The sequence below is a fragment of the Scardinius erythrophthalmus genome, assembly GCF_964197995.2.
Source record: "Scardinius erythrophthalmus genome assembly, chromosome: 7".
In the NCBI taxonomy this organism is placed as follows: domain Eukaryota; kingdom Metazoa; phylum Chordata; class Actinopteri; order Cypriniformes; family Leuciscidae; genus Scardinius; species Scardinius erythrophthalmus.
This window is the reverse complement of record NC_138227.1, coordinates 26,617,303-26,643,664: the sequence shown is the minus strand read 5'-3', so window position 1 is coordinate 26,643,664 and position 26,362 is coordinate 26,617,303. Positions and strand designations below refer to the sequence as shown.

The window sequence follows — 26,362 nt, the reverse complement described above, 5'->3', positions numbered from 1 at the left end:
AATTTGCTACAGCAAAATGTTTGGGTTTTTTTGTCTGAAGGATTATATTGCTCATTGGAAATAACAAGAGGATGTTGGTTAGAAGTCAATTATTAAGAATATGCTGAAGTTTACAGGAGCTAGTAGCTAGTACAGGCACACATTTATTTTCCTGTTGGTTCTCAGCAATGTTGGGACATATGCTGGCAAATGTAACCTTACAGTTGACTTGCCAAATCACTTCCATTTGTTTTATTAATAAAATTAATATAGGAAGTATTGGAAGTAAGTTATTTATGGGTCATCATAAATACTTTGCTTTAAAAGTACCAAGTAGTAAAAAAATGATTTAATAATTTAATTTAATAATCGTTAATAATCGATAATTACCCTCTGAATTGTAATAGAATCGAATCGTGAGGTGCCTAGAGATTCCCACCCCTAGTGTCCAACATTCCACACTTCATTTTTTCAGTCAATTGCATCATCTGTTTAAAGTGTACTTTTTTCTAAAAACATCATAGAATAGTACACATAAGTATGCAAATTGGGACACACCCTCTTCTTTTTTTCTTGATTTTGGAGTGAAATATGACCCATAATGCGCTTGACAGATTTTGTGAGATTACCATTAATACATTGTTGTCTTAGGTAAATGAACTGGAGTGTTTGGGAAATGATAAATCAGGTTTTTTACTTCGACGTGAAAGATTATTAACATGAATCATTAGAAAATGTTTTGCTCATAATCTGCAGAGGGCTATAGATGCCTCAGTCTCAATTTCTAGTTTAGATGCAGCCTTCCTCATCAAAATGCACTCAGCTCTCTTAAAACAGCTTAGCGAGATGCTATCAAAGGGGTTCTAATTTAAGCACCGGAGACAGATTTAAGAAATTAGCTCTCTTTTTTTTATTAGAGAGTGAGAGGACTGCAATACCCCAGCCCCCTAGCCCTCATCCACCCCCCACCCCAATTCCCTTACAAATAAAAAAAATAAATAAAGATAAAATCATCCCTGAATTACTCCTATTTTTAATGTACATTGAGAGTAAATTGAGATGGGCTGAGACACTGAACATTCTATGATGCTTGGCCAGTGTGCTTTTTGTATATAAAAAAGCCAATTAAAAGTCCCGAGCATATGCTTCTCTTTATAGAGGACAAAAGCTGCTATTCGGCATATCAAGAGAGAAGTACAAATGCTCAAAAAATGCTTACACTCTTCAATGCTACCGCTTTCCTGCCAGGCATTGATAGCATGACAGATAAAGAGTGCCATGTAAGGGACAAATGATATCATAAAAAAGACACGCTGAAAGCATCTTTAATGTTAACCCTGCCAACCTTAATCTACTGATACGCAGCCGCGTATCCACATGAGTTCACGCAGACGGCGTGACAAACGGTAGGTTATACATTGCAAAAGGAAATGAGTGAGAGAACGGGTCAGAGTCCCTGTCGGCATTTCGTATTGGTTGTCAGAGGCATAATTATTGGACTCCTTGAAACACGCTCACAACACCCTGAACTGCAACACCGCGGCAGCGTGTTCCGAGTGCAATTTCAAGAGAGTGGAAAATCATTAATGATCTGAAAGTGGTTTCCTTTCCTTCTATGATCACATAGATCTGAAAATTGCTGCTGGTTGGTGTTAATTATCCTGCCATCCTGGCTGACACCTCCTTTTTTCAGCCGTGGAAGTTGTCATATCAGGATACTATTTTCTGCATGTTGGTTTTCTTCAGAGGGGAGGAGAAAAGGAAAAAGGAGCAAAAAAAAAATGCTCAAAGCTCGAACAGCTTGCATAAACTTTGCCGGAGCAGCCATTAATCCTGGCAGAATGGTAGTTGAACAAACAACCCCTTGGTGGCACAATATTCTGCTAGTAAATAACAAGCATCTTGCACACAAAGGAATGATGTTGAAGGGCTGCATCAAACAGAATGAATCACGTTCTTCTCTCCACAGTGTTCATAGCTAATTGGGACCGTTAATTTGAGATTGCATACAAATTTAGCACTGCCATTTGACAATTGCAATTTCTTTACTCTGATTTGTTTCTAGGTAATTATAAGTGGATTTCAAGAAGCATTTGAACATGCCAAATCTCCAAATTCTTCTTATTGGTGGGAACTCTTGAAAAACCCTAGACATCAATCAGCGCATACGCTCAAGTAATATTCTGAGTTAAATTAAACTGTACGTTTGCAGAAAACAACAACAACGAGCAAAATTGTATTCTGACATGGGTTTCTTTTGTGGAAATAAATTAATACTTTTATTTAGCAAGGATTCATTGAATTGATCAAAAGGGACTGTAAATACCTTTACAATAAATTCTTTTTCAAATACAGTAGTGGCCAAAAGTGGTGTTTGTAGGGGATATTTGCAAAATATTTACTTTTCATGACACTTCAGGTTCTATTAAACAATCAAAATATGAGGAGTATATTATATGTGGAAAAAAATGCACTAAACTTGGTTGAGGTATTAAAATGGCAAAATTATTTGGCAAGAAAGGCAAACTCCAGCATATTATTAAAATAGGTTTTATTGTATTGTGCAAAAAAAGGCATTGAAAAACAAAACTCACAGGAAACAAAGCATTCATTGACTACAATGTAATCAGTTATTAATATTGTATTGGTTCTCCCCTTGTTTTTGATTATGGCAGCCATTCTCCTGGGTATCGACTTACTAAACTTTGCGCATGTGTCATGCTTAACTTCTTTCCAACTCTCCTTAAAGGGTTAGTTCACCCAAAAATTTAAATTATGTCATTAATGACTCACCCTCATGTTGTTCCAACCCCGTAAGACCTTCGTTCATCTTTGGAACACAAATTAAGATATGTTTGATTAAATCTGATAGCTGGATCACTCCTCCATAGGCTTCTAAGACACTATAACTTGCTGGCCCAAAAAATGTATTAAAGACATTGTTAATATAGTCCAAGTGACTACAGTGGCTCAATTTTAAGTTTATAAAGCGACGAGAATACTTTTTGTGCGCAAAAAACAAACAAAAATAACGACTTTCGTCCACTATTCATATCCTTCTCTCTGGGCCTCGAGTTAGTTTACGTAGTGTAATAGCGCAGCGCGTCTGTGTTGCACGTCACCACGTAGGCTCACTATTGGCCGACGCTGGTCATGTGTGATACATGGTGACGTGGTGGCCCAGAGAGAAGGAAATGAATAGTGGAATAAAGTCGTTATTTTTGTTTGTTTTTTGCGCACAAAAAGTATTCTCGTCGCTTTATAAACTTAAGATTGAGCCACTGGAGTCACTTGAACTATATTAACGATCTCTTTAATACATTTTCTGGGCAAGCAAGTTATAGGGCCCTATTTTAACGATCTGAGACGCAAGGCAAAGCGCAAGTAACTTTGTGGGCGGGTCTTGGCGCTGTTGCTATTTTCCCGGCGGGATACATGACTCTTGCGCCCGGCGCAAATCTAAAAGGGGTTGGTCTGAAGTAGCTTCATTATTCATAGGTGTGGTTTGGGCGTAACGTGAAATAAACCAATCAGAGCGTCATCTCACATTCCCTTTAAGAGTAGACGCGCTTGTTCTATAGCGGATTCCTATTATAACGGCGGATTTGCCAGGCGCGCGCCGGCAGCGGTTCACAGCCGAGGAGACCGACGTTCTCGTCAGGGCCGTAAAACACAGAGAAGTGACATTGGGGATGGAGAAACACACCCAAATTAACTTCGCCACTGACTTTAGACTAGGTTTTTTCTGGTCAGTGGCGCAATTGTTTTATGGAACAGCAAAATAGCACCAGGGATTGTTTGCACCGGAACACGCCTCCTTTTTTGCGCTGAACCGCCCAGGGAGCGCAAGTTCATTCCCTAGTTTAGCGACGTGCTTCTGTGGAGGGAAAAGCGCGCTTTGCGCGGGTGGCAAAATAGGAATGATACAGTACATGCGTCGGTGTACAAAGTCAATTGCGCTGGGTGGAAGATAGGGCCCATGGTGTCTTCGAAGCCTATGGAGGAGTGATCCAGCTCTTAGATTTAATCAAAAATATCTTAATTTGTGTTCCGAAGATGAACGAAGGTCTTACGGGGTTGGAACAACATGAGGGTGAGTAATTACTGACAGAATTTTCATTTTTGGGTGAACTAACCCTTTAAGTTCTTCCCAAAGTTAAGCTTCATTGGAAGACCTTTATGATTTATCACAATTCAGGTTTATAATTTTCCAAGAGTTTTCAATGGCTTTAAGGTCAGGGGACTGAGGAGGCCATTTGAAGACTTCAAAATGCTCAGCCTGATCACTTTCATTGTGTGTTTACTGTGTGTTTGGGATCATTATCATCTTGGAAAAATACATATTTGATCTCCAAACAGATTCTCCATACTCGTCTACACTGTGTTCGGCAGGATTCACAAATATTGATCCATTTTCAAAGTTCCAGCAATTTTGTAGATCCTACAAACACCTGCTGTAGACATGCGTCCACGATAGCATTATGTTTCCCCTGCCATGCTTAGTAGTGCATTTGGAATTAAAGAGAACTAACCTTTAGATGCTGGGATCTTCACTAATCTTACTATATTGGTTCTTCCCACATTTTATTAAATAAAATGAGTTTGGCCAATTTTAATTATAAGTTGACTTCCGAGTATTATGTCTGCACTTTTGAAACCGGTGTACATTCAGCCCATTCTCCAAACTGAATGACTGGTTGAATTATTTTTCTATAGTACTCAACAGCATTACAAATGATACCAGTAGAGCTTAATAAGTCTCTGAGTATTCATTCTATATTGTCAAGCCTCTATTCCGATAAATTTTCCGTGTGACCAAGAAGTCATTGAAACATTATATTTCTCTCATATTAATTTCTTTACGCCTCATATTTTCTGCTCTGTCTACTTTCTCTTACAGGCCAGTACCATCTTCAGATTTTCAACGTGAGTTTGGAAGACGACGGCAACTACGAGTGCCAAGTGGGGCGGTCCGTAAGCAGCCGTGCCATTGTGTCCCGCACAGCCTGGCTCAATGTGCAGAGTAAGCAAACCAATCTTTTACCACCGCGCAAGGAGTGGGGTGCAAATGGTGAAAAGAAGCACGCGAGACAACTTTAGCCATGACAGATCGCTCAACCAGGGCCGCTAATGGCTGCACACGCACTGAAAAGGTGACACTCGGTGGCAAACCTAAGCCTGTCACTATAGCCACATTCAGGGTACTAATGAGCCATGGAGTTTCTCTGCAGTGTCGTGGAGAATCCCTTGTGCTGCACTTCAGATAAAGTCCCATTGGTCACAGGTGTATGACAGCGGTGATAGCTCGCATTAGTGATGTGGCCAATTAGTTAGCGCGCTTGGCCACAGCGGATAGGGCACTTATAGCGGGCAACATCTGAGACTTACCTATACCTGAGGTTCCCCTGCTCGTAGGTGATAACTTTTTTCTTTTAATTTAGTTTATTTTTTAAACTCCACTGTAAAATATAACATGTCCAGGTGGGTTTCGCTTTGTCCTTTGCTGTAGAAACTTTTAGGAAGGTAGTCAAGTTAAGAGTTGCTAAGGTTTTAGAGAGAGAAACGAAGATTTGGAAAGAGTGAAAAGTAGCACGTTTTGACCAAGTGAAATAATATAAAATAATAATCAACATATTTTATATAATTTTATTAATATAATTATTTTATAATAAGAGAAAAATAAAATAAATACTAATTATTATAAAAATGAATGAAAATTTAAATAAAATTATTTTAATTATTGAAAAAAAAAACTTGTATGAAGGTAGTCAATTAAATGCTGCTAAGGTTTTAGAGAGAGAAAAGATTTGGAAGGAGCAAAAAAAGTTTCACTTTTTAATAATAATAAAAAAAAAATTATATAATATATTAAAATTAAATAAAATAAATTCAAATTATTATACAAATAAATGAAAATTTAAATAAAATTATTTGTAATTATTGCAATTTTTTAAAATGTATATACTTATAAAACTTGTCCAGACGAGTTTCACTTTTTCTTTTGCTGTAGAAACTTTTATGGAGGTAGTTAAGTTAAGTGCTGCTATGGTTTTACAGAGAGAATGGAAGATTTGAAAAGACTTTTGGACCAATTGGAATAAAATGGATAATAAATTGAAATTCTTACCATAGTTTTGAGTTTCAGGTTCAGTGCAATGTATCAGTTTTGTGACTTGGCTATGCTTCTCTTTGTATTGTGTGAACCTTTGAGGCCGAATCGAAATTCATAGACATCACAGGGAAGGAGTTTGACTTAGTGTCGAATTGATTTCAGTGGAAGATGCTGTTAGTTATTGGTTCAATGCTGTGCAGCTGTTCTTTCCAATAAGAGTTCAATTTGAGGATCTTTGGAGCCATTTCAACATGTCAATTCCTTAAGCACTCGAGCTCTGAGGATGTTATTACTCAACCGTTCTTGACTCGTTGATTCGAACATGACCGGAAGACAGATTCAGTGAGGTGCTAGCTTGAGAAAAGCTCTCATTGTATCATTGAGAGAGAGTGAGTTGTTGAATCTATTACTTAGACCCGACATACTGATTCACAAATGAATTGTTCATTCTGATTTGAGTTCATTAAACAAGGACTAACTGAAAAGAATGAATCATTCGTGAATTTTGTCTATACTAATCTGTTGTTATTTCTTATGAGATTGATGCAGTGTTGAAGTTCCACTCCGAAAGGGAAATGAGTTTTCAAATCATTGGCAAAATCAAGATTATTAAAGTGATTAGCAATCGAAATTTTCATCTGTCTCTCACACAAAGCTAGTGTACCGCTTCAAAAGTGTTGACATATAATGCAAGTCATGTTGAATGCTTTTATGATAGTGTTTGTTCTTTTTGGAACTCCACAGTTGTGGTCAGCTACTATGAACTGTTGCTGTATGGGGAAAAAAGATGCATGAAGGCTCTTCAAAAAGAATTGCCTTTTGTTTTATTAAAAATAAAACATGAGGGAAAAAATACAGTAATGACATATGCCTTAAAGGTTTGCTATTCCATCACTTTTCTTAGTTTAGGCATGCATGTATACATTTGTTTGTAGTTTATTGCTTGTGTAACGTACCTTTCAAGATGAATCTGAGGCGTCGTGTGGCAGATGGATGTTACTGAGCATGGTCACTGGTCCACGTCATATCACTGTATCATTCTTTCACTTTCTAGGCTTCTCTCACAGTCACACTCTGTAATGCATGCGTAATCCTCCCTGTTTCACACTTTCTCTCTTTTTTCTCCCCAAACTATCTATCCATCTATTGCTCAATCCCTTTCAGCCTCTGACTTTTGCTTTCCTACCATCTCTTCTGCCTCCTGTGGTGGGAGCCGGCCCATATGTCTAAGGCAGGGGGTCTTGAAAGCCCCTTTTCTTCACCAGTCATCAAGCGTTCACTTCCTCTTCTGTCCCAGAGATGTGTGTGTGTGTGTGTGTGTGTGTGTGTGTGTGTGTGTGTGTGTGTGTGTGTGTGTGTGTGTGTGTGTGTGTGTGTGTGTGTGTATGTGTGTTTGTAATGGAGGGCGGTTGCTGTGGTGACTGCTTTTCTTTTGCCTGGGAAGGCAGCAGCAGGTTTTATTGACAGCAATGAAAAAGAGAAAGGACAAGAGAGTGAAGATAGTTATGGCTGTAACAGAATCTCAGTTTCACACACTTACACAAACACACACACACACGCTGCTGCATCAACAGCAGCAGGACTGAGTCACTCATTTATCACAATCAACAGATTGTGTTTGCGCCTTTAATAGGACTGTACATTTAATATATTATTTTAGTGTGTTTTAATTATTCAAAAATAACAATAAAAAATAATCTGAATATATTTTATATTATTTAATTATTATAATACTTTTTTCATTTTAAATAAATAAAAATAAAAATAAATTCTAAACATTATAAAAAATTCAATTAAAAATACAAAAAAATGTTTATTTTAATTGCATTTTTTAAAATGTATAAAGTTATATGATTATATATAAATATATATTTTTTTCTAAGAGTGCAATAAAAATTTCAATTATGCCTTCTGTACTTAAATACCCATGTATGATTTCCAAATATGATTATAAAACCATATATTAAAAACTTGATATAATTATTTGTTTATATAATTCATCCATTATATAATTCACCCAATTTCATTATTATATTTATTTGTATACTATATATATATATATAATCAGAACAATTATTCATATGTTACAATATATGTAACAAAGTATATGTGTTACAAAGATGATGAAGAGTAAGATTCCAAATATTAAGTGATTTAATGATAAAATAAACCCAGAATATTCCAGCATGTGCAACAGTTTGCTCTAGACACAAACAACAACCGACCAACAACTGAGGAAAAAGGGAACTTAAGTATACACTGATAACAAACTCAAATACGAACAGATGTGATGATTAAATGAATATTCATGGTAACAAACAAGTGGTGGGAAATATAAACAGAGACAACAGGAAATAAGCAAAACTAAAAGTCCATGAGAATGAAAACGAAACTGACAGATCATGACATTACACCCCCTCCGAGAAGGTGCGACCTCAGGCCAAAACTGAAGAGGTGAGGGAGGCGGGGGCTTAAGAGGTGACGAGTAGGTGGCGAAGGGCTGGTGAGAGGAGACGGATGAGACCCTGGAGGCGATGATGGTAGTTGCCTGGTGACCGAGATGGTTTGACAGCCCACGGAGGAGTCGACTGCGGGAGGTGCCACAGTGTAAAGGTGACCTCCGACATCCGGGTGACGACCGACGGAGATGGAGACGATGTCAGAGGATCCCCGGGCGCAGACGAAGAGCTGATTGGCTTGAGTGACACCGCTGGCTCTGGAGACCAAGGCGAGGGTGCGGCGACGAGCGCTCGAGGTGGAGCCAGAGTGTCCGAGGACTGAGGCTGAGCCGGTGGGACTAAAGACAGAGGCGGAGCTGGAGGGAAGGAGGAATCTGCTGTAGCCGTAGGATTGGAGGGACTGAGTGCAGTGGAAGTCCGTGGCTGATATAGAGTGATGACTGACCAAGGGGGAGCCGGTGGGACGAGGGAACCCGGTGGGGCCGCAAATTCGAGGGTCTCTGGTGAAGGCGAGGGCTGGAGGAGCCAAAGCGGATCCGACAGGTCGACGGGCCGAGGTGGAGCGAAAGGATCAGAGGCTGGAGGCGGAGCCACAGAATCTTCTCTCTCGGGTGAGTCTGGCGGTTGCACGGCCTGCGGCTTCACAGCACAGCAAGGCATTCCCGGGGAAGACGAAGGGCTGCAGGCATCCAGCAGAGGCGGGGCTGGAGGACTGGCTGAGCTTAGAGGTGAAGGTGACGGGGTAAGCTTGAGGTGATCAAGAATGGTATTCCAATTCCCAAAAGGTCAACTAAACAGTCTCAGTGCGGTCTTGAAACAGCGATGATTCAGGACAAACAGATAAATAACAGTTCATAGAGTTGTCTCGAAACAGAAACTCGAAACTCGGGGATAGATGCTCTCCAGACATCTGATGACGGCCTCCATCCAGTCAAGTCCTGTGGTGTCTGGGAGGTCTACTGGTTTGTGGTAGTTAGCACCGATCCAGATAACTGACTTCAGGGTCTCGTTGTCATTAGAGCAGGTGATGGCGAGATGAAAAATCCAATAAATGAAGGCTTCGGCAGGCTAAAGCAGTGAATTTTGTTGCGAAATCCATCTGGGTAGAATCCATCTTTTACAATATGAAGATCCAAAGATGATGAAGAGTCAGAGAGGTTCCAAATACTGATTTTTTTTTTTTTTTTTTTTTTTTTATGCAGTAAAAAAAATCAGATTCAAGTGTTTTATTTATTTATTTATGTATTGCAATGCTGGAAAGAATCAATATGTTCAATGATAATTTAAAGGTGAACTAAGTAACTTTTTTATCTTAATCGAACAGCTTCGGAGTCATTGGAATGGTTATATGACTGTTTTCGGGTTGAATGGTGGTCATCTCGCACCCCGCGAGCGCCTGTGAGACGAAAAACCACCCTTGCAACTTTGGGCCGGCGGGCCGCCGGACGCAGCATCAGGAAGTATCGCGTGATATCAGGTCTCGCGATGTAACAAACTGCTTTTCGGCACTGCACACATATACTATCTAAACATTTATATGCTAGCCTTCTGTGTATTATACACACCTCAGTGGACATGGCTCCGTGCGTTCGCCGGGTTCTTTGAAAACAAATGCACATGACCAGCGGGAGAAGATGGGACGAGCCCAACGAGTTTTAACGACAGTGTTGTCAAATATCTATTCCGAAGCTGTAGGGGGAGCTCTATAGAGAAACCCGCGAGCAAAAAGCGAGAAAACAGCGAAGAAGTCGGCAAAGCTGCATAGCGCTGCTTTAATAATAAATTTTTATTTAGGAAAAAAGCAAACAATATATTGACTATTCAGGTGACTATTCAAATGCACTTTTTTTGTAATGTCTATTTGTGGTTTACTTATCTGCCACAATAATGTAGGCTAATGTCTTATTTTACTAACTTAACTGTATTAACTGTAGGGTTTGTTAATTGCCATTTAATTTAATTTATTTGATTACAATATGTATTTGAGCCCGCTAGTCTGCTTATGTGAAAGATGCATCACTCCATTTTACTTTTTGTTTAGTGTTTCCATATATAACTGAAATATTATAGGCTAATTTTTGTTTATGTGATGTTTTGAAATGGACATTTGCAAATGTGAGTGCTGAAGGCAGCAGTATTTTCCCATCCATTACCTCACCATTGCACCCATTCGGGGCTGGATTTTTGCTGTGTCTGCTTCTAATCTACCTCAGTAAATCCAATCCAAATGGCATAATGTCTTTACAGAGGGGAGTGGTGAGGTGGGGGAAAAAGGAGAGAAGACTGAGCGAGAGACTAAAAGATGAGGCAGGGTCTTAATTGGATTCCCTATGTCCATGTGATATGTTTTATAATGGCCTAATTCAAGATGAATCACCCTTGGCTTGCTAGAAGCTAAGCGCGTGGCCACAGCGTCAATAGCTATCTCCACAAGCACTGCCGTGAAGCTTTCTCAAGGCTTCTGTGTGTGTTTTTCTTCTTTGTCACACATAGACCATGGTTATAGAAGATAACCATGGCTGTCACTTCAAGTGGCACCTTATAATCCTGAACAATAATGCGGCCATGTCCTTTTTCTCCTTTGATCCTGACTATCCATTCTAGCAAAACCATTGTTAGCATTTCACAAATACAACCAGGTTCAAATCTGGCTCAAAAGCTTCTTTTCGCCTGTGTAAAATAATTCATTTTGAAAACCTTTTCCAGTCTTACAGTTAAAAATACCACTATTGTGACTTTTATTCTCAAAGTTGCGTCTTTATCTCACAGTTGCAAGTTTGTTTCTTGTAATTTTTTCGTGCACTTGTTTTGTGTGATTATATTTAACATTATTTAAGTCATATATATATATATATATATACATATATATATATATATATATATATATATATATATATATATATATATATATACACTCACCTAAAGGATTATTAGGAACACCTGTTCAATTTCTCATTAATGCAATTATCTAATCAACCAATCACATGGCAGTTGCTTCAATGCATTTAGGGGTGTGGTCCTGGTCAAGACAATCTCCTGAACTCCAAACTGAATGTCAGAATGGGAAAGAAAGGTGATTTAAGCAATTTTGAGTGTGGCATGGTTGTTGGTGCCAGACGGGCCGGTCTGAGTATTTCACAATCTGCTCAGTTACTGGGATTTTCACGCACAACCATTTCTAGGGTTTACAAAGAATGGTGTGAAAAGGGAAAAACATCCAGTATGCGGCAGTCCTGTGGGCGAAAATGCCTTGTTGATGCTAGAGGTCAGAGGAGAATGGGCCGACTGATTCAAGCTGATAGAAGAGCAACTTTGACTGAAATAACCACTCGTTACAACCGAGGTATGCAGCAAAGCATTTGTGAAGCCACAACACGCACAACCTTGAGGCGGATGGGCTACAACAGCAGAAGACCCCACCGGGTACCACTCATCTCCACTACAAATAGGAAAAAGAGGCTACAATTTGCACAAGCTCACCAAAATTGGACAGTTGAAGACTGGAAAAATGTTGCCTGGTCTGATGAGTCTCGATTTCTGTTGAGACATTCAGATGGTAGAGTCAGAATTTGGCGTAAACAGAATGAGAACATGGATCCATCATGCCTTGTTACCACTGTGCAGGCTGGTGGTGGTGGTGTAATGGTGTGGTGGATGTTTTCTTGGCAAACTTTAGGCCCCTTAGTGCCAATTGGGCATCGTTTAAATGCCACGGCCTACCTGAGCATTGTTTCTGACCATGTCCATCCCTTTATGACCACCATGTACCCATCCTCTGATGGCTACTTCCAGCAGGATAATGCACCATGTCACAAAGCTCGAATAATTTCAAATTGGTTTCTTGAACATGACAATGAGTTCACTGTACTAAAATGGCCCCCACAGTCACCAGATCTCAACCCAATAGAGCATCTTTGGGATGTGGTGGAACAGGAGCTTCGTGCCCTGGATGTGCAACCCACAAATCTCCATCAACTGCAAGATGCTATCCTATCAATATGGGCCAACATTTCTAAAGAATGCTTTCAGCACCTTGTTGAATCAATGCCACGTAGAATTAAGGCAGTTCTGAAGGCGAAAGGGGGTCAAACACAGTATTAGAATGGTGTTCCTAATAATCCTTTAGGTGAGTGTATATACAGTAACATATTTTGATAAAAGGGCTGCCCCCGACTATTCTAGTCAACTAGTAGTCGTTCATTTAAGCCATAAGTCGACTAATTGCACGCTTATATTAATTTAATTACTTAAATATGTACTAGGGGGAATACTAAAACATAACAAGCCTTTAATATGGGTGTAATATATGCCTCGCGCTCAAGCAAACGCATAAAGCTTGCTGCAAAGCACCAGCAAAAGTAATAATTATGAATGTGTCGGATAAAATAGCAAGGAGACATTTTAATAATTTATTAATAAACTAATGATTTCTGAGTCAGTGTCAGCTGCAAAGATGGAGTTGACAATGCTGAGTCCATCTCTACAGTAGCCTATAGTGGACACGCCATTATGCATCTTTCATAGGGGTTACATAATCAGAGAGTATTTGTTTTTTATTTTAATTGGTTTGTTTAAAAGTAGATATTTCAAGCTTTCTTTAGATATATTTCTAATGTCTTCGAGGCAAGTAGCCTATACGCTGAGTTTCGGTTCATTTTTATGATGCGCTTCAGTTCATGGAGACTGAGATGGCAGAAAGCGCATATTCTTTTTGTATTATTTATTTAGAAAAGTGCACAACATTTAGTTGTTATTGTAAGTTTACACAAATAAGTGTGACCCATTACAGTTTTGAATGATGTATTACCACTTTTCTGTATGACCACTAATGGCTAAAATCTTATTAGTACTTTTGGTGTGAAAGAGCCTTTACATTTTCCCCAAAAAAAGTGTTTTCTTGGTTAAGAAAAAGTAATGCAGTATTATAACACATTACTTTTTAATGTAACTTTCCTCAACACTGACTATGTCTTTGTAGAAGAATTGGTTTACCTTTTTTTGTTTTTTGATAGATAGATAGATAGATAGATAGATAGATAGATAGATAGATAGATAGATAGATAGATAGATAGATAGATAGATAGATAGATAGATTCATTCATTCATTCATTTGATTCATTCATTCATTCATTTGATTGATTGATTCATTCATTCATTTGATTCATTCATTCATTCATTCATTTGATTCATTCATTCATTCATTCATTTGATTCATTCATTCATTCATTTGATTCATTCATTCATTCATTCATTCATTCATTCATTCATTTGATTCATTCATTCATTCATTCATTCATTCATTCATTTGATTCATTCATTCATTCATTTGATTCATTCATTCATTCATTCATTCATTCATTTGATTCATTCATTCATTCATTTGATTCAATCATTCATTCATTTGATTCATTCATTCATTTGATTCATTCATTCATTTGATTCATTCATTCATTTGATTCATTTGATTCAAAGGAAAGATGCAAGAAGTTGGCTTTATTTCTGAACTTTCGGATATGACACAGAATGTCCAGCAATTTCGTGACCCAACGCTCTCTCAGCAGAGCTGGAATCTCATTCCTGATGAGAGTCACTGCTTAGTCGCCATGATCTCGGTTTTCTTCAGGCAACTCTTTGCCGCCCACATTCAGTATCTGAGTCATGAATTGTGCCACATATACGTGATTGTCACTCACATTAAGTCAACTGCACGTCCTAGTGCTCCAGCCCGGAGGTGTTTCTTGCTTCTCTGCATAGCCTCAGACTACATATAAATGCAAAACTGTGTCCAACACAGCTTCCTCCTGAAATGATGAAGCTTTAAAGAGGCTCAATGGTTGGCTGATTATGTTTTTTTCCTGCAGCCCCAGAGTGATTAGTCATGTGGCATTCTCAGATCAGATGATTGGCTCAACAAAAAAAAAGTTTCTAAAAAAGTTTGCCTATGAGGAAACTGCTACTGAGATGAATGGGGATGCTAATGGTTAGATTTGTCATGCTATTATAGACGTTGAGAGTAGCGACTCTGGAAACAGATCTCAAAAGCTAATATTTTAGTTGTGAATAGATATATTACATTACAATACATCACATTACTGCATTAATATATTATATTACATTACAGCATATATTAAATTATATTATTGCATTTTATTGCATATTATATTATTGCATATTAAAACCCACTCAAGACAGGTATCGGACTGAATCAGTTGGGATTGTAACATCTAGTCCTTATTATATAATTTCCATATTAAAAAAAATAAATACATTTTAGTTGTAAATAGACCTATTCTTATGTAATATGATATATTATTATAATTATAATTAATATACTTAATGTTTATATGTGAATAAAAGCCTAAATTAAATCTGTTCATCAAATGATGCGATCAAGTCTCTTCATCTCTTCATTTGGACAAAACCACTCAATTCATATGGATTAGTTTTACGGTTTCTTTATGAACTTTTTGAAGAGTAAAATTAGTAGTTGCGTGTCTGTCTATGGAGGGTACAGAAATCTCTCAGATTTCATCAATAAGATCTTTATTTGTGTTTGGAAGATGAACGAAAGGGTTTGGAACAACATGAGGATGAGTAAATAATGACAGAATATTCATTTTTGGGCGAAATAACCCTTTAAACAGCAAGAATTCTGTCAATTTTCTCTGGAAAGTGCTATATAGTGTGAGAGCGCCAGTGTCTGTTGGGACTGCGTGTCATGTAGGGAAGTGGATTTGAGTCTCTAGATTATGGTTGGTAACTGGTTCGGACACTATTTTGTTTATCATATGTCGGTTTGATTTACTCAAATCAAGACTTGTTCGGTCGAGTGTTGAAAGTGTTTATTGTCATATGCAGTGGGCTGAAAATGAAGAATGTAAGAGCAGGAAAGACAGAGAGAGGGAGAAATTGCTGTTATCTCTGTTGCCTCAGATGCACCTGCTGCACTCTTCAGACAGGAACGAGATGGGAGGAGATGAGAGGAGAGGTGCAGAGCGAAGGAAGAGGTGGAAAGATCAGTGGTATGAAGACGAGAAGAAGAGATGAAATGAGAGAGGGAATGAAAGAGATAGAGCAGAGGAGAAGAAATGGGACTGCTTCAATGGCTCTTAGCTTCAAAGCTCACACCTGAGCCCAGTGTAACTGTGTGTATGTGTGTGTTTGTGGATGAGTGTATTCAAGCCTTTTGAGGCATGTCTGGTCAAAACTTGTTAACAGACTGTGTTTGCTCATGTGGTCTAACAAGGCTCTGTGTGTGTGTGTGTGTGTGTGTGTGTGTGTGTGTGTGTGTGTGTGTGTGTGTGTGTGTGTGTGTGTGTGTTTGTGTGTGTGTGTGTGTGTGTGTGTGTGTTGTGCAGATACACATGCCATGAGAAAAGACGGTCTTCAATTTGAGGCAGTGGTTGGGTTTAGATGAATGACCCTCCATCTGCCTCAAGTTACCTGGCTATGTAGGCGTTCATCTCTATTCAGATACGGCCAAATACGGTTTCTCTGACTCAGTGAACTTGACATTAACGTTGACCCTATTTACTTTCTTAATACACGTTTCTGGTCTTATTGTGAACCATCAATGCATTTCATTCCAAGGAAAAATCGTTTTTTTTTTTGTAATATTAACAAAATGCATCTGCTCGGTTTCTGAAATCACTGTTGGGTAATGTTAACCAGCTATTTGGGTATTGGTTAACAACCAATAGTCTACACAGCTTAGATGACATCAGTTTTAAAAGAAAACATTGCTGTCTCATATTGCTTAAAAATGTTTTGTAAATGTTTACTTGAATACTTTCCTAATATTTGAACTGAATACAAGGACCACATCATCCATCCATCCATCCATCCAACAAACTTTAAGGCTTTTTACCTGTTTTCAGAACTTTAAATATGACTTTGTCATCCCAACATTAACATTTGTTTCCTAAAAATTACAGTCATATCAATTTCCTTGTATTTCACTTCTTTTTTATTATATTTCCTTGCATTGAAATTTAAGGTTCTATTCTGCATCTTTTGCTTCCAAAATGCAGTACAAATTCAAGGGTTTGGCTGGCCATGCGATCTCGACATGACTGCCTCTGTGAGTTAAACTACATTTATATGTCTAGAGTCCTCATCTCATGTCACTGTACATAATTCTTTTTCTAAAGTATTTTTCATTTCTTTCATTTCGAAACTTTTTAATGGGGGAAAAATTACTGAGTGCACCTTTAAGTAAACATCACTGTTGTCACAGCTTCATCTCGATGACAAAACTGCATCAACATTCATTTACACATTATAGTTCATGTGGGAGGGAGCTGTTTTTGTTTATTTCACCAGGAAATGTGTCTATTTGTACACGAGAGAGCTTGAAGCGAGCATCTGTGATCAAATTATTGCCTTTTGACTATCTTTTCATTCACTACGCTATTGCATGTGTGAATCGGTTTTGAGGAAAACATTTGCATGTTTATATGTTTATTGATGAGTATGTGAGAGAAAAACCGAAAGGGTATGTTCATCTGTCTGCGCTAATGAGCCTCTTATCTTCCATATCTGTCCATTCGTCTAAATTTGTCTAATGAATCAAAATTCACTGCTCAATGTTTCTATGCCTGAGCGCTTGAATGTGTGTGTGTTCATTTCTCTGTTCTTCTGCATACAAATGTGTATGTGTGCATGTATGGCTTTGTATTTGCTCTGTTCATGTGAGCGAACATTTGTCAAGGGAGGAGAGGTCGCAGGAAGTATGGTGGGCGACTCAGGTGGGCTTCTCTGAGGTCATAATCTTTGCCTGACTAACCATTGGCTGTCATGCTCTGGCTCCTAATGCTCCCAGTAACACAGACATAAAACTCCCCACACATACCCAGACACACCTCTGCACATTCCCCATACGCACACACACACACACACACACACACACACACACACACACACACACACACACACACACAACCTCTCCCTCTCTCATCATTCCTTCTCTCCGGTCTCAAAGAACAGACTGCTGAACACACACACCTGGTTTCTACCGCAGCTTGACTGCAGCAGAAAGTGAAAGGAGAAAGAATGAGGAGAAAGTAACTGGAGGGTGTTTAAATGACCAGGGGGCTAGAGACCCCTCGTTCCAGTCATTGCACCCCTTGTTGTTTCTAAAAACAGTCTGAGAGGCCTAGTCATTTAAAAATTTGGTCTCCATGACATTAGACTTGAGATGAATGAGTTCAAATATATTAGAAGTGACAGTAATTAACTTTAATTTTAGATAGGCTATATGTAGAATTGAGAAACCCTTGTTATTACCGACATCTGTGGACGTGAACTGAACTGCAGCCAGCAACTTATTGCTCGTGCTCACTCTCGTTCACACGTAACGTACAAGAGACTGAACTTGATTCAAGGCCCCAATATACTTACGACAAAGTTCTTTTTCCTTCTTTGCTCAGAAGTGAAAAGAAGCTGGAAATACCTTTGAATTGATACACTGTTAAAGGGATACTTCACCTCTGGGAAGATGAATGTGTATTTAAAATAGGTCATTTAAGTAGAAGAAATGTGGAGAAATTTTTGAATTTGGAGCTTTCTAGACTGAGAAAAGCCAGAAAATGTATTTTTGGCTTATGTGGATGAAAGACAACAACTATGGGATCAAATTCCCGCCAAATATATAGCGGTCGCGTATAAAAAAATAATAAGCGTAAATCAAAAATTTAAAAACACATGTAAAAATATATTGCACAAACTGAAAAAAAGAATGCAAAATGATCAGAATAGCAAACAACGTGGTCACGGATCAAAATATAATAAGCGTGAATAAAGAAATAACAAGCATGAATAAAAACTTTAAACACATTAAAAGTTATTTTGCACAAAACTTAAACTTATGGTCATGCTTTGTTAAAAAGTATGGTTTTATTACTGTGTACTTTGTGCTTTCTTGCATTTTCTGCTCATATTTTACTCTTTTGTACGCTTGTGATGTTTTTCTCTTCGCTCTTCTTTCTATGTTCTGCGCTTGCTCTTCCAAATGTTGCAGTTCGAGTTTCATGTAAATTAGGGCGGGCTTAAGCGTCACCATTGGTCCACTAGTTCTAGATTGACAGATACTCCTCTAGCCAATCAATCGAAGAGGGGAGTTGACGTCACACCAATGCGACTCGTGGCTACTGATGCTTACTTGTTATACAGGGGAAGACGACCATCAACAGGACACCTTTAAACTGCATGTGTGCCTGCAACTCAAACTGTTGCCGGTATACGCGTATACCTGGCAATATGGTATAGTTAAATTCGTCATCCTAACAACGACCTGTTACAGTTATGCCTGTCTGATGATCCATCATTCACCTCTAATGCACTGGACCTGGCACCGCGAACGTCGATCTTCTCCAAGCAGCCACCACCACCTACTGGCCGTTTTACTTTCATATTTAAAATCATATTTAATCAATAACAAGGATGTGTAATGTCGGTCCTGACTCCTGGGTGCAGAGTTTAGCTCCTTCAACCCTAATCAAACACACCTGAACCAGCTAATCATCGTCTTTAGGATATTTAAGACAGGTGAGGTTTTTAATCGGAGTTGACGCTAAACTCTGCAGGACAGCGGCACTCTAGAAACAGCGTTACCTATCGCTGATGGAGATGTTACTGTATTCAAATTTTAAGCTATATTTAAAACATTAATTCTAAAGTAATATGCAATTATGTAGCTATGTAATTAAACACAGTAAGTTTGTAATAAACCACTGTATTAAATTCAACTGGTTTCTCTATATCTTCTCTGTAACACAATCATTTTCAATAATCTTGTCAAATTTGGCGAGGTTAATAAAAAAAAGGTAGGCAATACGTAGCGGCGACAGGTCAAAGTCCTAAAGTCTTCAGACAATGGCCGTTTTTAACTTAGTTTTTGCGACGAATTGTAGTGTTTCATAATTGCAGGATGTTTCGCTAACAGCAGCCTTAACATATTGACATCATGAGCCAAGTAATATTGTTTAACACCAATTACCTGTGTGCACATTAACATTCTCATGTATCTAAAAAAAAAATGAATTTAATTATTTATGTCCAGAGTTCAGATAGCTTTACTGCTTGAAAGTCTTTGTAAAGTTAAATTGAACTGCCGTCTTCCCTTGTAAGTGTAGCACTCCTGAAAAAGAGTATAATGATTAAAGAAAAATGAAACAAAAGAGAGTGCAGCAGTGCTTCTTTGTTGTTATATTTACTCAGAATGAAGTGCTTCACGGGCGCGCACCACCCACTGAAGTGTGCGGTGACGTAATCACGCTGGTATGCCAAGCGAAAATAATTAATTTAATAAATGCACATATCAAAGCACAAATAAGAAATTGAACAGTATATAAAAGTATTAGAAAATAACATTTTAGTATATTATAATGGGATTGAAGAAATTGTACAAACATAAACAGCTTGTACCACGAGTCGCATTAGTGTGACGTCAACTCCCCTCTTCGATTGATTGGCTAGAGGAGTATCTGTCAATCTAGAACTAGTGGACCAATGGTGACGCTTAAGCCCGCCCTAATTTACATGAAACTCGAACTGCAACATTTGGAAGAGCAAGCGCAGAACATAGAAAGAAGAGCGAAGAGAAAAACATCACAAGCGTACAAAAGAGTAAAATATGAGCAGAAAATGCAAGAAAGCACAAAGTACACAGTAATAAAACCATACTTTTTAACAAAGCATGACCATAAGTTTAAGTTTTGTGCAAAATAACTTTTAATGTGTTTAAAGTTTTTATTCATGCTTGTTATTTCTTTATTCACGCTTATTATATTTTGATCCGTGACCACGTTGTTTGCTATTCTTATCATTTTGCATTCTTTTTTTCAGTTTGTGCAATATATTTTTACATGTGTTTTTAAATTTTTGATTCACGCTTATTATTTTTTTATACGTGACCGCTATATATTTGGCGGGAATTTGATCCCATAAACAACTCCCAGAATGCACTTGCTTCGCTGCCTTAGGAGGCCACGCCTACCGGTTAGAGAGCACAGTTGAAAACAACAAGGCTAGCCTAAGTAAGTGATGAGTTTGCCAGGGATTTAGAGACCCAAAATGTCCGGGATTCGGCTTTTGCGTTCTACAGTCGCCATTCATCATGTTTACTGTGGCGAGCAGGACGAGGCTGACGGCCGCGGGAGAACGGCGCGAGGCCGGTGGCTTCATTACTGAGACGCGCCGGGTCTCGCATCTCTCACGGAGGAGCGGGAATTTTCTTAGCAATGTTAAAACGCACATCAACCTATCCTAACCTTGTTTAGCGTTCATGTAAACACTACAGTCAGATTCACCGATCGGAATTAATTCAGCTAGATTGAAACGAGAGGTGTGCATGTAAACATTGAATGGCGACCGCAGAACGCAAAAGCCGAATCCCGGACATTTTTAACGATCTCGCCCGCCGGACAAGTCCGGGAAAAAGATGGTAACCCCTACTTACTCAGCTTTCTCCTATTATTCAGCTTTCTCCACAGAACAAGAGCATGCTAGCTTAGCTTCCAAAGAAAGACGGCTGATACTGTGTACATTCTGTGAGTGAGATCCCACCCTCTATGGGCGGGTTGAAAACATGCGGAACAACGCCATCTACTGGCTGTAGTCTTTAGCCTCTGGACAGAAAATCCTCCGATGACGCAAAATGACGATTTTTGCGTCATCGGAGGATTTTTTCCAGACAAAAAATACATAAATCTCTCCTCTCAGGGGGATATGAGGGGGGAAAGCACGGTAATTCGAAAATACTACAGGTTTTCTACTAATACAAAGCTTAATGCTAAATCCTGAAGTAACCCTTTAACGAACATCCAGAGAGCAACGCTAGATAAATATGTAAATATGTGCTGCATGCTTTCCTCTCAATAACAAAAGAAACACACAACAAAAATGACAGCGGTGAGAAAACAGCCGTTAAGAAAGCATCTGATCATAGCAATGTGGACGTATGCAATTCACCGGCATCATGACGACAGATGAGGTCATGAAAATCACACTGTTATGATTAGTTTGATTATAAAATATAATTGAGACTATAGACTATGTAGATCGAACAATGTCAGACTATATCCCTTTTCTTTGCACGACACATTGGCACTACAATACCAAATGGCTCTTTCAGCATCGTCCTAAACATTGTATAAGCATTTATTTCATGTGTTGTAGAACGGAAAAGAGGCATTAACGTCACATCCTTTTGATTTTTCTAGCGAACTACCTTCACCTTTCTTTGGTATCCTTGGAAGTCGGGAAAGGTCACGTTTTTTAAGCTTTGTTACAGGCTGTTCACATTTGCAAGTGATTAATACATGGAAAATATTAATATCATATACAAAGAAAAAAGAAACAATATAATATGAAACATATGATGATATTATAACACTACAGGACAATAATCGTTACATGGCAATACTTGAAATGGTATTGGAATGCATTTAATCTATTTAATCTACCTATTTTGCTATGTTAATATCCTGTATAGTTATGTTATGTGAATAAGAAGAGGAAATAGTTCGGTACCAGCAGATTAGTTCAAGAACAGTAGTATGGTCTGTTGTAGATATGACATCACTGTGATGAAACACTGTTGTTTTTACATGCTACCTTGGCATTGCTGTTGTATTTTTTGCTGTTGTTGTTTTGAAGCACCTTTTAGCTTTTTTAGCTTTGCTATATATCGAGCACTGAGCCAAAAGTTGAGAGAGCGAGAATGAGGGATGAAGTGAAAGACATGCATAGAGGCAGAGAGAGAGAGAAAGAGATAAATGCTCTACCTGCTTGCTTGGTCTGTGAGCACACCATCAGTCTTTACTGGGAAATCTATGTGCCTAAACAATGTCTTCTCTACCACAACAAGTGATGAGCCTGGCTTCATCTGCAGAGAATGAGAGAGAGAGAGTGAGGGGGCGATGGCGTAAGGGTGAGAAAGCGAGAGAGTGAGAGGAAATTGTGAGCAGTTAAAAAGAAAGGGAGAGCAGAAGAGAAGAGAAAACAAATGCATCTCATTATCTAAGCGGGCTCCTCTGCAGTGCTCTCCTCAGCCATCAGTGTCTGTACAGCTCCTATTGCTTCCTTTAAATCCATTTGAAGCCCAAGACTTGCCCCATCTGTCTCGGTGTGAAGCCCCTCGCTCCTCAGTGCCGATCTACACACAGCAATAACGCCCCCTAGTGCCTTGAAACTCCAGGGGAGCAACTGGCTACCTGAACAACAACACTGAGGCTCTAATTACAATGTGCCAGTTCTCACTGGGTATTTCTTTGGTTTATTTGCTAGGGGTTTTTTTCCATAGTGAAATTAAGGATTTTATATTGTTTTGGGTATGTAAGCTTGCCCCTCTGAGAAAAAAAAAACACAAACAAACTGATGATCATCATGTCATCCAGTATAATTTGAGAATGTTCCACAGAGAGACTTGTGCTTCAAAGGAAGCCAGAAAATCAAAGTAGTTCACATAGTAAATCACAAATAATCTTATTTGACTATTATTTGACTTAGAAGTCCAATTTATTTAAAAAAAAAAACTTATTTATAATTAATGATGTAATAATAATAATGTCATTAATGAATGAATGTATTAATGAAGTTATTATTTATTAAATAATAAATCTTAATAATATTGTATTTAAATTTACTATTTAAAATATATACTATTATAATAATTATTATATTATATTATAATGTTATGTTATTAAATTTATTGATGTATTTATTTATTTATTTATTAGATTATATATTTATTTATAAGAAATATATAATACTAGATAGAATAATATAATATAATTGATATTATATAGAAAATATAATCATGATATTATTTTTATATAATATAATTGATATTATATAGAAAATATAATCATGATATTATTTTTATATAATAAACTATATATATATATATATATACGACTTCTATTATTTTAATTTTATTTTGTAGAGAAACAGAAGTTTTCATTCTATTATAGTGCATATAAACAATTTTATAGTCAATTGAGATTTTAATTGTAATCATAATGCTATTTGTTTATTTTCTTCTAAGCTGTTACTGTGTAACAATATTATGTAGAAAGCTGTCAGACTTTATTGTCTCAGTTAAAAGTTTCAGGGGCCGTTCACACAGGACATGTTCTTGCTTTTGGTCAGCACTGTTTTTTAACTGTTGTGTCAGAAGTACATTTTGCCTTTTTCTAATAATTCAGCCTTTAATAACACAAGACCTGTGTTTTTTGCTCCCTACTGTTTTGCACCGTCTAGGTATTTTTACAGCTAACTCACTTCCTGTGTGAACAGCCTTAAGTTCATAAGCAGGATTTTAAGATATTCCTTACACATTGTACAACCAAAAAATGTTGCCGTTTCACACTTTTGCATCCAATATCAAGCTCACAGTGGGAAAACTGTGCAACTTGGGTAAACTTGGACAGTGCCACATTTGAGTTCGATTCGTTTGAACAGAGCACAAAAACTGATTTTCACTCTCTCTCGTCAAAAGCTGCGAGAAGCGCTCTGTAGCCCCGAGCGATGCAGGGGAAAGTTGCGCAGCGGAGAGGTAAAGAGGGAGCGCTTTGATCGGCGGCGTGCGCGTCTCTTCTGCTGGAGGTGATTTGCAGCGCTGTTGCTGCTGCTCTTTTTTTCCTATAAGCAGAGCGCTATGCTAGATTAGCATTTAGTGCATTTCCACAGGCTTGTCGACAGTGCAGGGGCCACGCTTCATCATCCGTCTGTGATTCACACAGGCGTTTCAATTGATAATGAGATGGTCTGCTTCTGCAGTGTCGTGCTGAGGCCACTGAAAGTGAAAGTGCTCTGATAGAAAACAACCAAGAAACACTGCGAGGCCCTTCGTTAAGATCTTAAATAACCATGTGCTGGGGTTTGTGAGGCCCTAAGTAAGATTTGTTTCACTATTTGTTTTAAAGCATTAAAGTGGACCTATTATGCATAGGCGGCGATTTCTCCCTGTGGTTGCCCACTGGCAACACTCCATACTCCACCCCCTGCGATGACAAACGCATCTACATCTTTCATTTTTGTTTATTGGAAACTTGCAAGTGCAAATTCATTACCAGCCAAGTATAAATACATATTCACCTATGTTTCCGAGAGCAAATGAAAAATGGGCTAAGCAAGGAGAAACATTCACATATGCAACAAATGCCCCTTAAAACATTTTAACATGCCTCTTGCTCCATACTTATTAGGCTATACTTGGTGTTCCCTTTCGAGGGAATACGAGCTGCGTCGGGAATCGACACATTGGGGAACGCCTTGGAACTAGTCCAATCTCGATTGGTGTTGCGCCATTACGTCACTCGTGACGTCACATGTGACGGTGATGCGGAAGCTATAAAAGGACGCCGGATCACAACAGCGTTAGCTTTCTGGTCTTCAGCAAGCGTTCTGTGTGACTGTATTGTCTTATTTGATGTCGTCTGTCTATCACTGACAAGAAAAATGGCGAATAAAGAGAAACAGTTCAGACAGTGTGCATCCCCTTGCCCGCGTTATTTGAGCGAGGGTGACACACACTCACTCTGTGTTGTTTGTCTGGGAGTGGAGCATGCACGGGCAGCGCTCAAGGGCGCTGTCACTGCAAACTGTGATCTGTTGCCCCTGAGAATGCTCCGCTCTCACCTGAGCCTGTTCGATGAATCAGGCCAGGCTCGCACTCCCCGTGGGTCAGGTCCCGTGTCTATTGAGGCAGCGCTGCGCCTTCACTCATGGGGATCGCAAATGGAGCTGGCAGATTATGTTGAGACTGCTTCGGCCCTTTCTCAGCATTCAGCAGCCAGCTCCATTGGTCCCGCGCACGGGTCTGAAGCCCACTCTGCGGCTTCTTCCGCCCGTGACGAGGACCCGATGCTCAAATTTTCTGGCTCAGAGGAGTTAGATATTTTGAGCATCGAGGCAGGAGAATGTGAGGATTCGCCACCCCATTCTCCTGCTTTCGAGGAGCTGGAGGTTGTGACCAGGGCCAAATTAAACTGATTGGCCAGCAGAGAAGCAGGAAGGAAACCGATGGTTTGCAGGAAGCTTAGAAAAAGAGCAAGTTAGATGAACGCTTCCTGCAAGCCCGGTCAAAGCCTTCGTGCCGGAGCCTACCATTTTTTTAATAAGCCCTTCTCGTCCCATCTGTCGAGCCCCAATGTTCATATTTATTCTTCCATCGTGCGCTCAAAAGAGAAGAGATATGGGAGTATGCCACGGGTTGAAGAGACATTAGCATCATATCTTTCGCCCGATGCTGCATCGTCCCTGAGAGATCCGGTGCTCCCCTCCATGCCCTGCCGTACTACATCAGCCTTGGTGGGGAAAGCATATATGGCGGCAGGTCGGGCTACTATGGGGATATTGCAGGCATACCAGGCCGACCTCCTCAAAGAGGTGGACAACAGCGGGGAGGTCGCCCTTGACAATATCAAATAACTGCGTCAAGCGGCTGACTTGTCTCTCCGTGCTACCAAGGAGACGGCCCATGCCATCGGCCGCTCCATGTCAGCATTGGTAGCAACGGAGAGACACCTGTGGCTGAACCTGTCGGGCATTGGGGAGAAGGACAGGGCCTTCCTCCTCGATACCCCGCTCTCACCTTCTGACCTCTTCTGTGACGCAATCAATACTGTCATTGAGAGGTTTCAGGAGGCGAAGCGACAGTCAGTCGCATTCAACAACTCATCCCCCGCTGTCTGCTAGTCTGCTGCCAGGGGGCAGTCCCATGAGGCTGCCGCCAGCTCCTCGGACCTGCAGCAGCAGAAGGAGAGCGTTGCCTCTCATGCCCCCCCACAAAAGGCCTGGGGCCAGAGGC

The 26,362-nt window shown here is 39.2% G+C and overlaps 1 protein-coding gene across 2 annotated transcripts in view; it reads left to right on the top strand.

Moving 5' to 3' along the window:
- Positions 1 to 26,362, top strand: part of nphs1 (NPHS1 adhesion molecule, nephrin) — a 113,145-nt gene that overhangs the window by 26,733 nt on the left and 60,050 nt on the right. For both annotated transcript variants that reach the window (XM_081369699.1, XM_081369700.1), the window contains one exon: positions 4,880 to 5,002. In XM_081369699.1, coding sequence (XP_081225825.1) covers positions 4,880 to 5,002 — 123 coding nt within the window. The remainder of the gene's footprint in view (positions 1 to 4,879; positions 5,003 to 26,362) is intronic.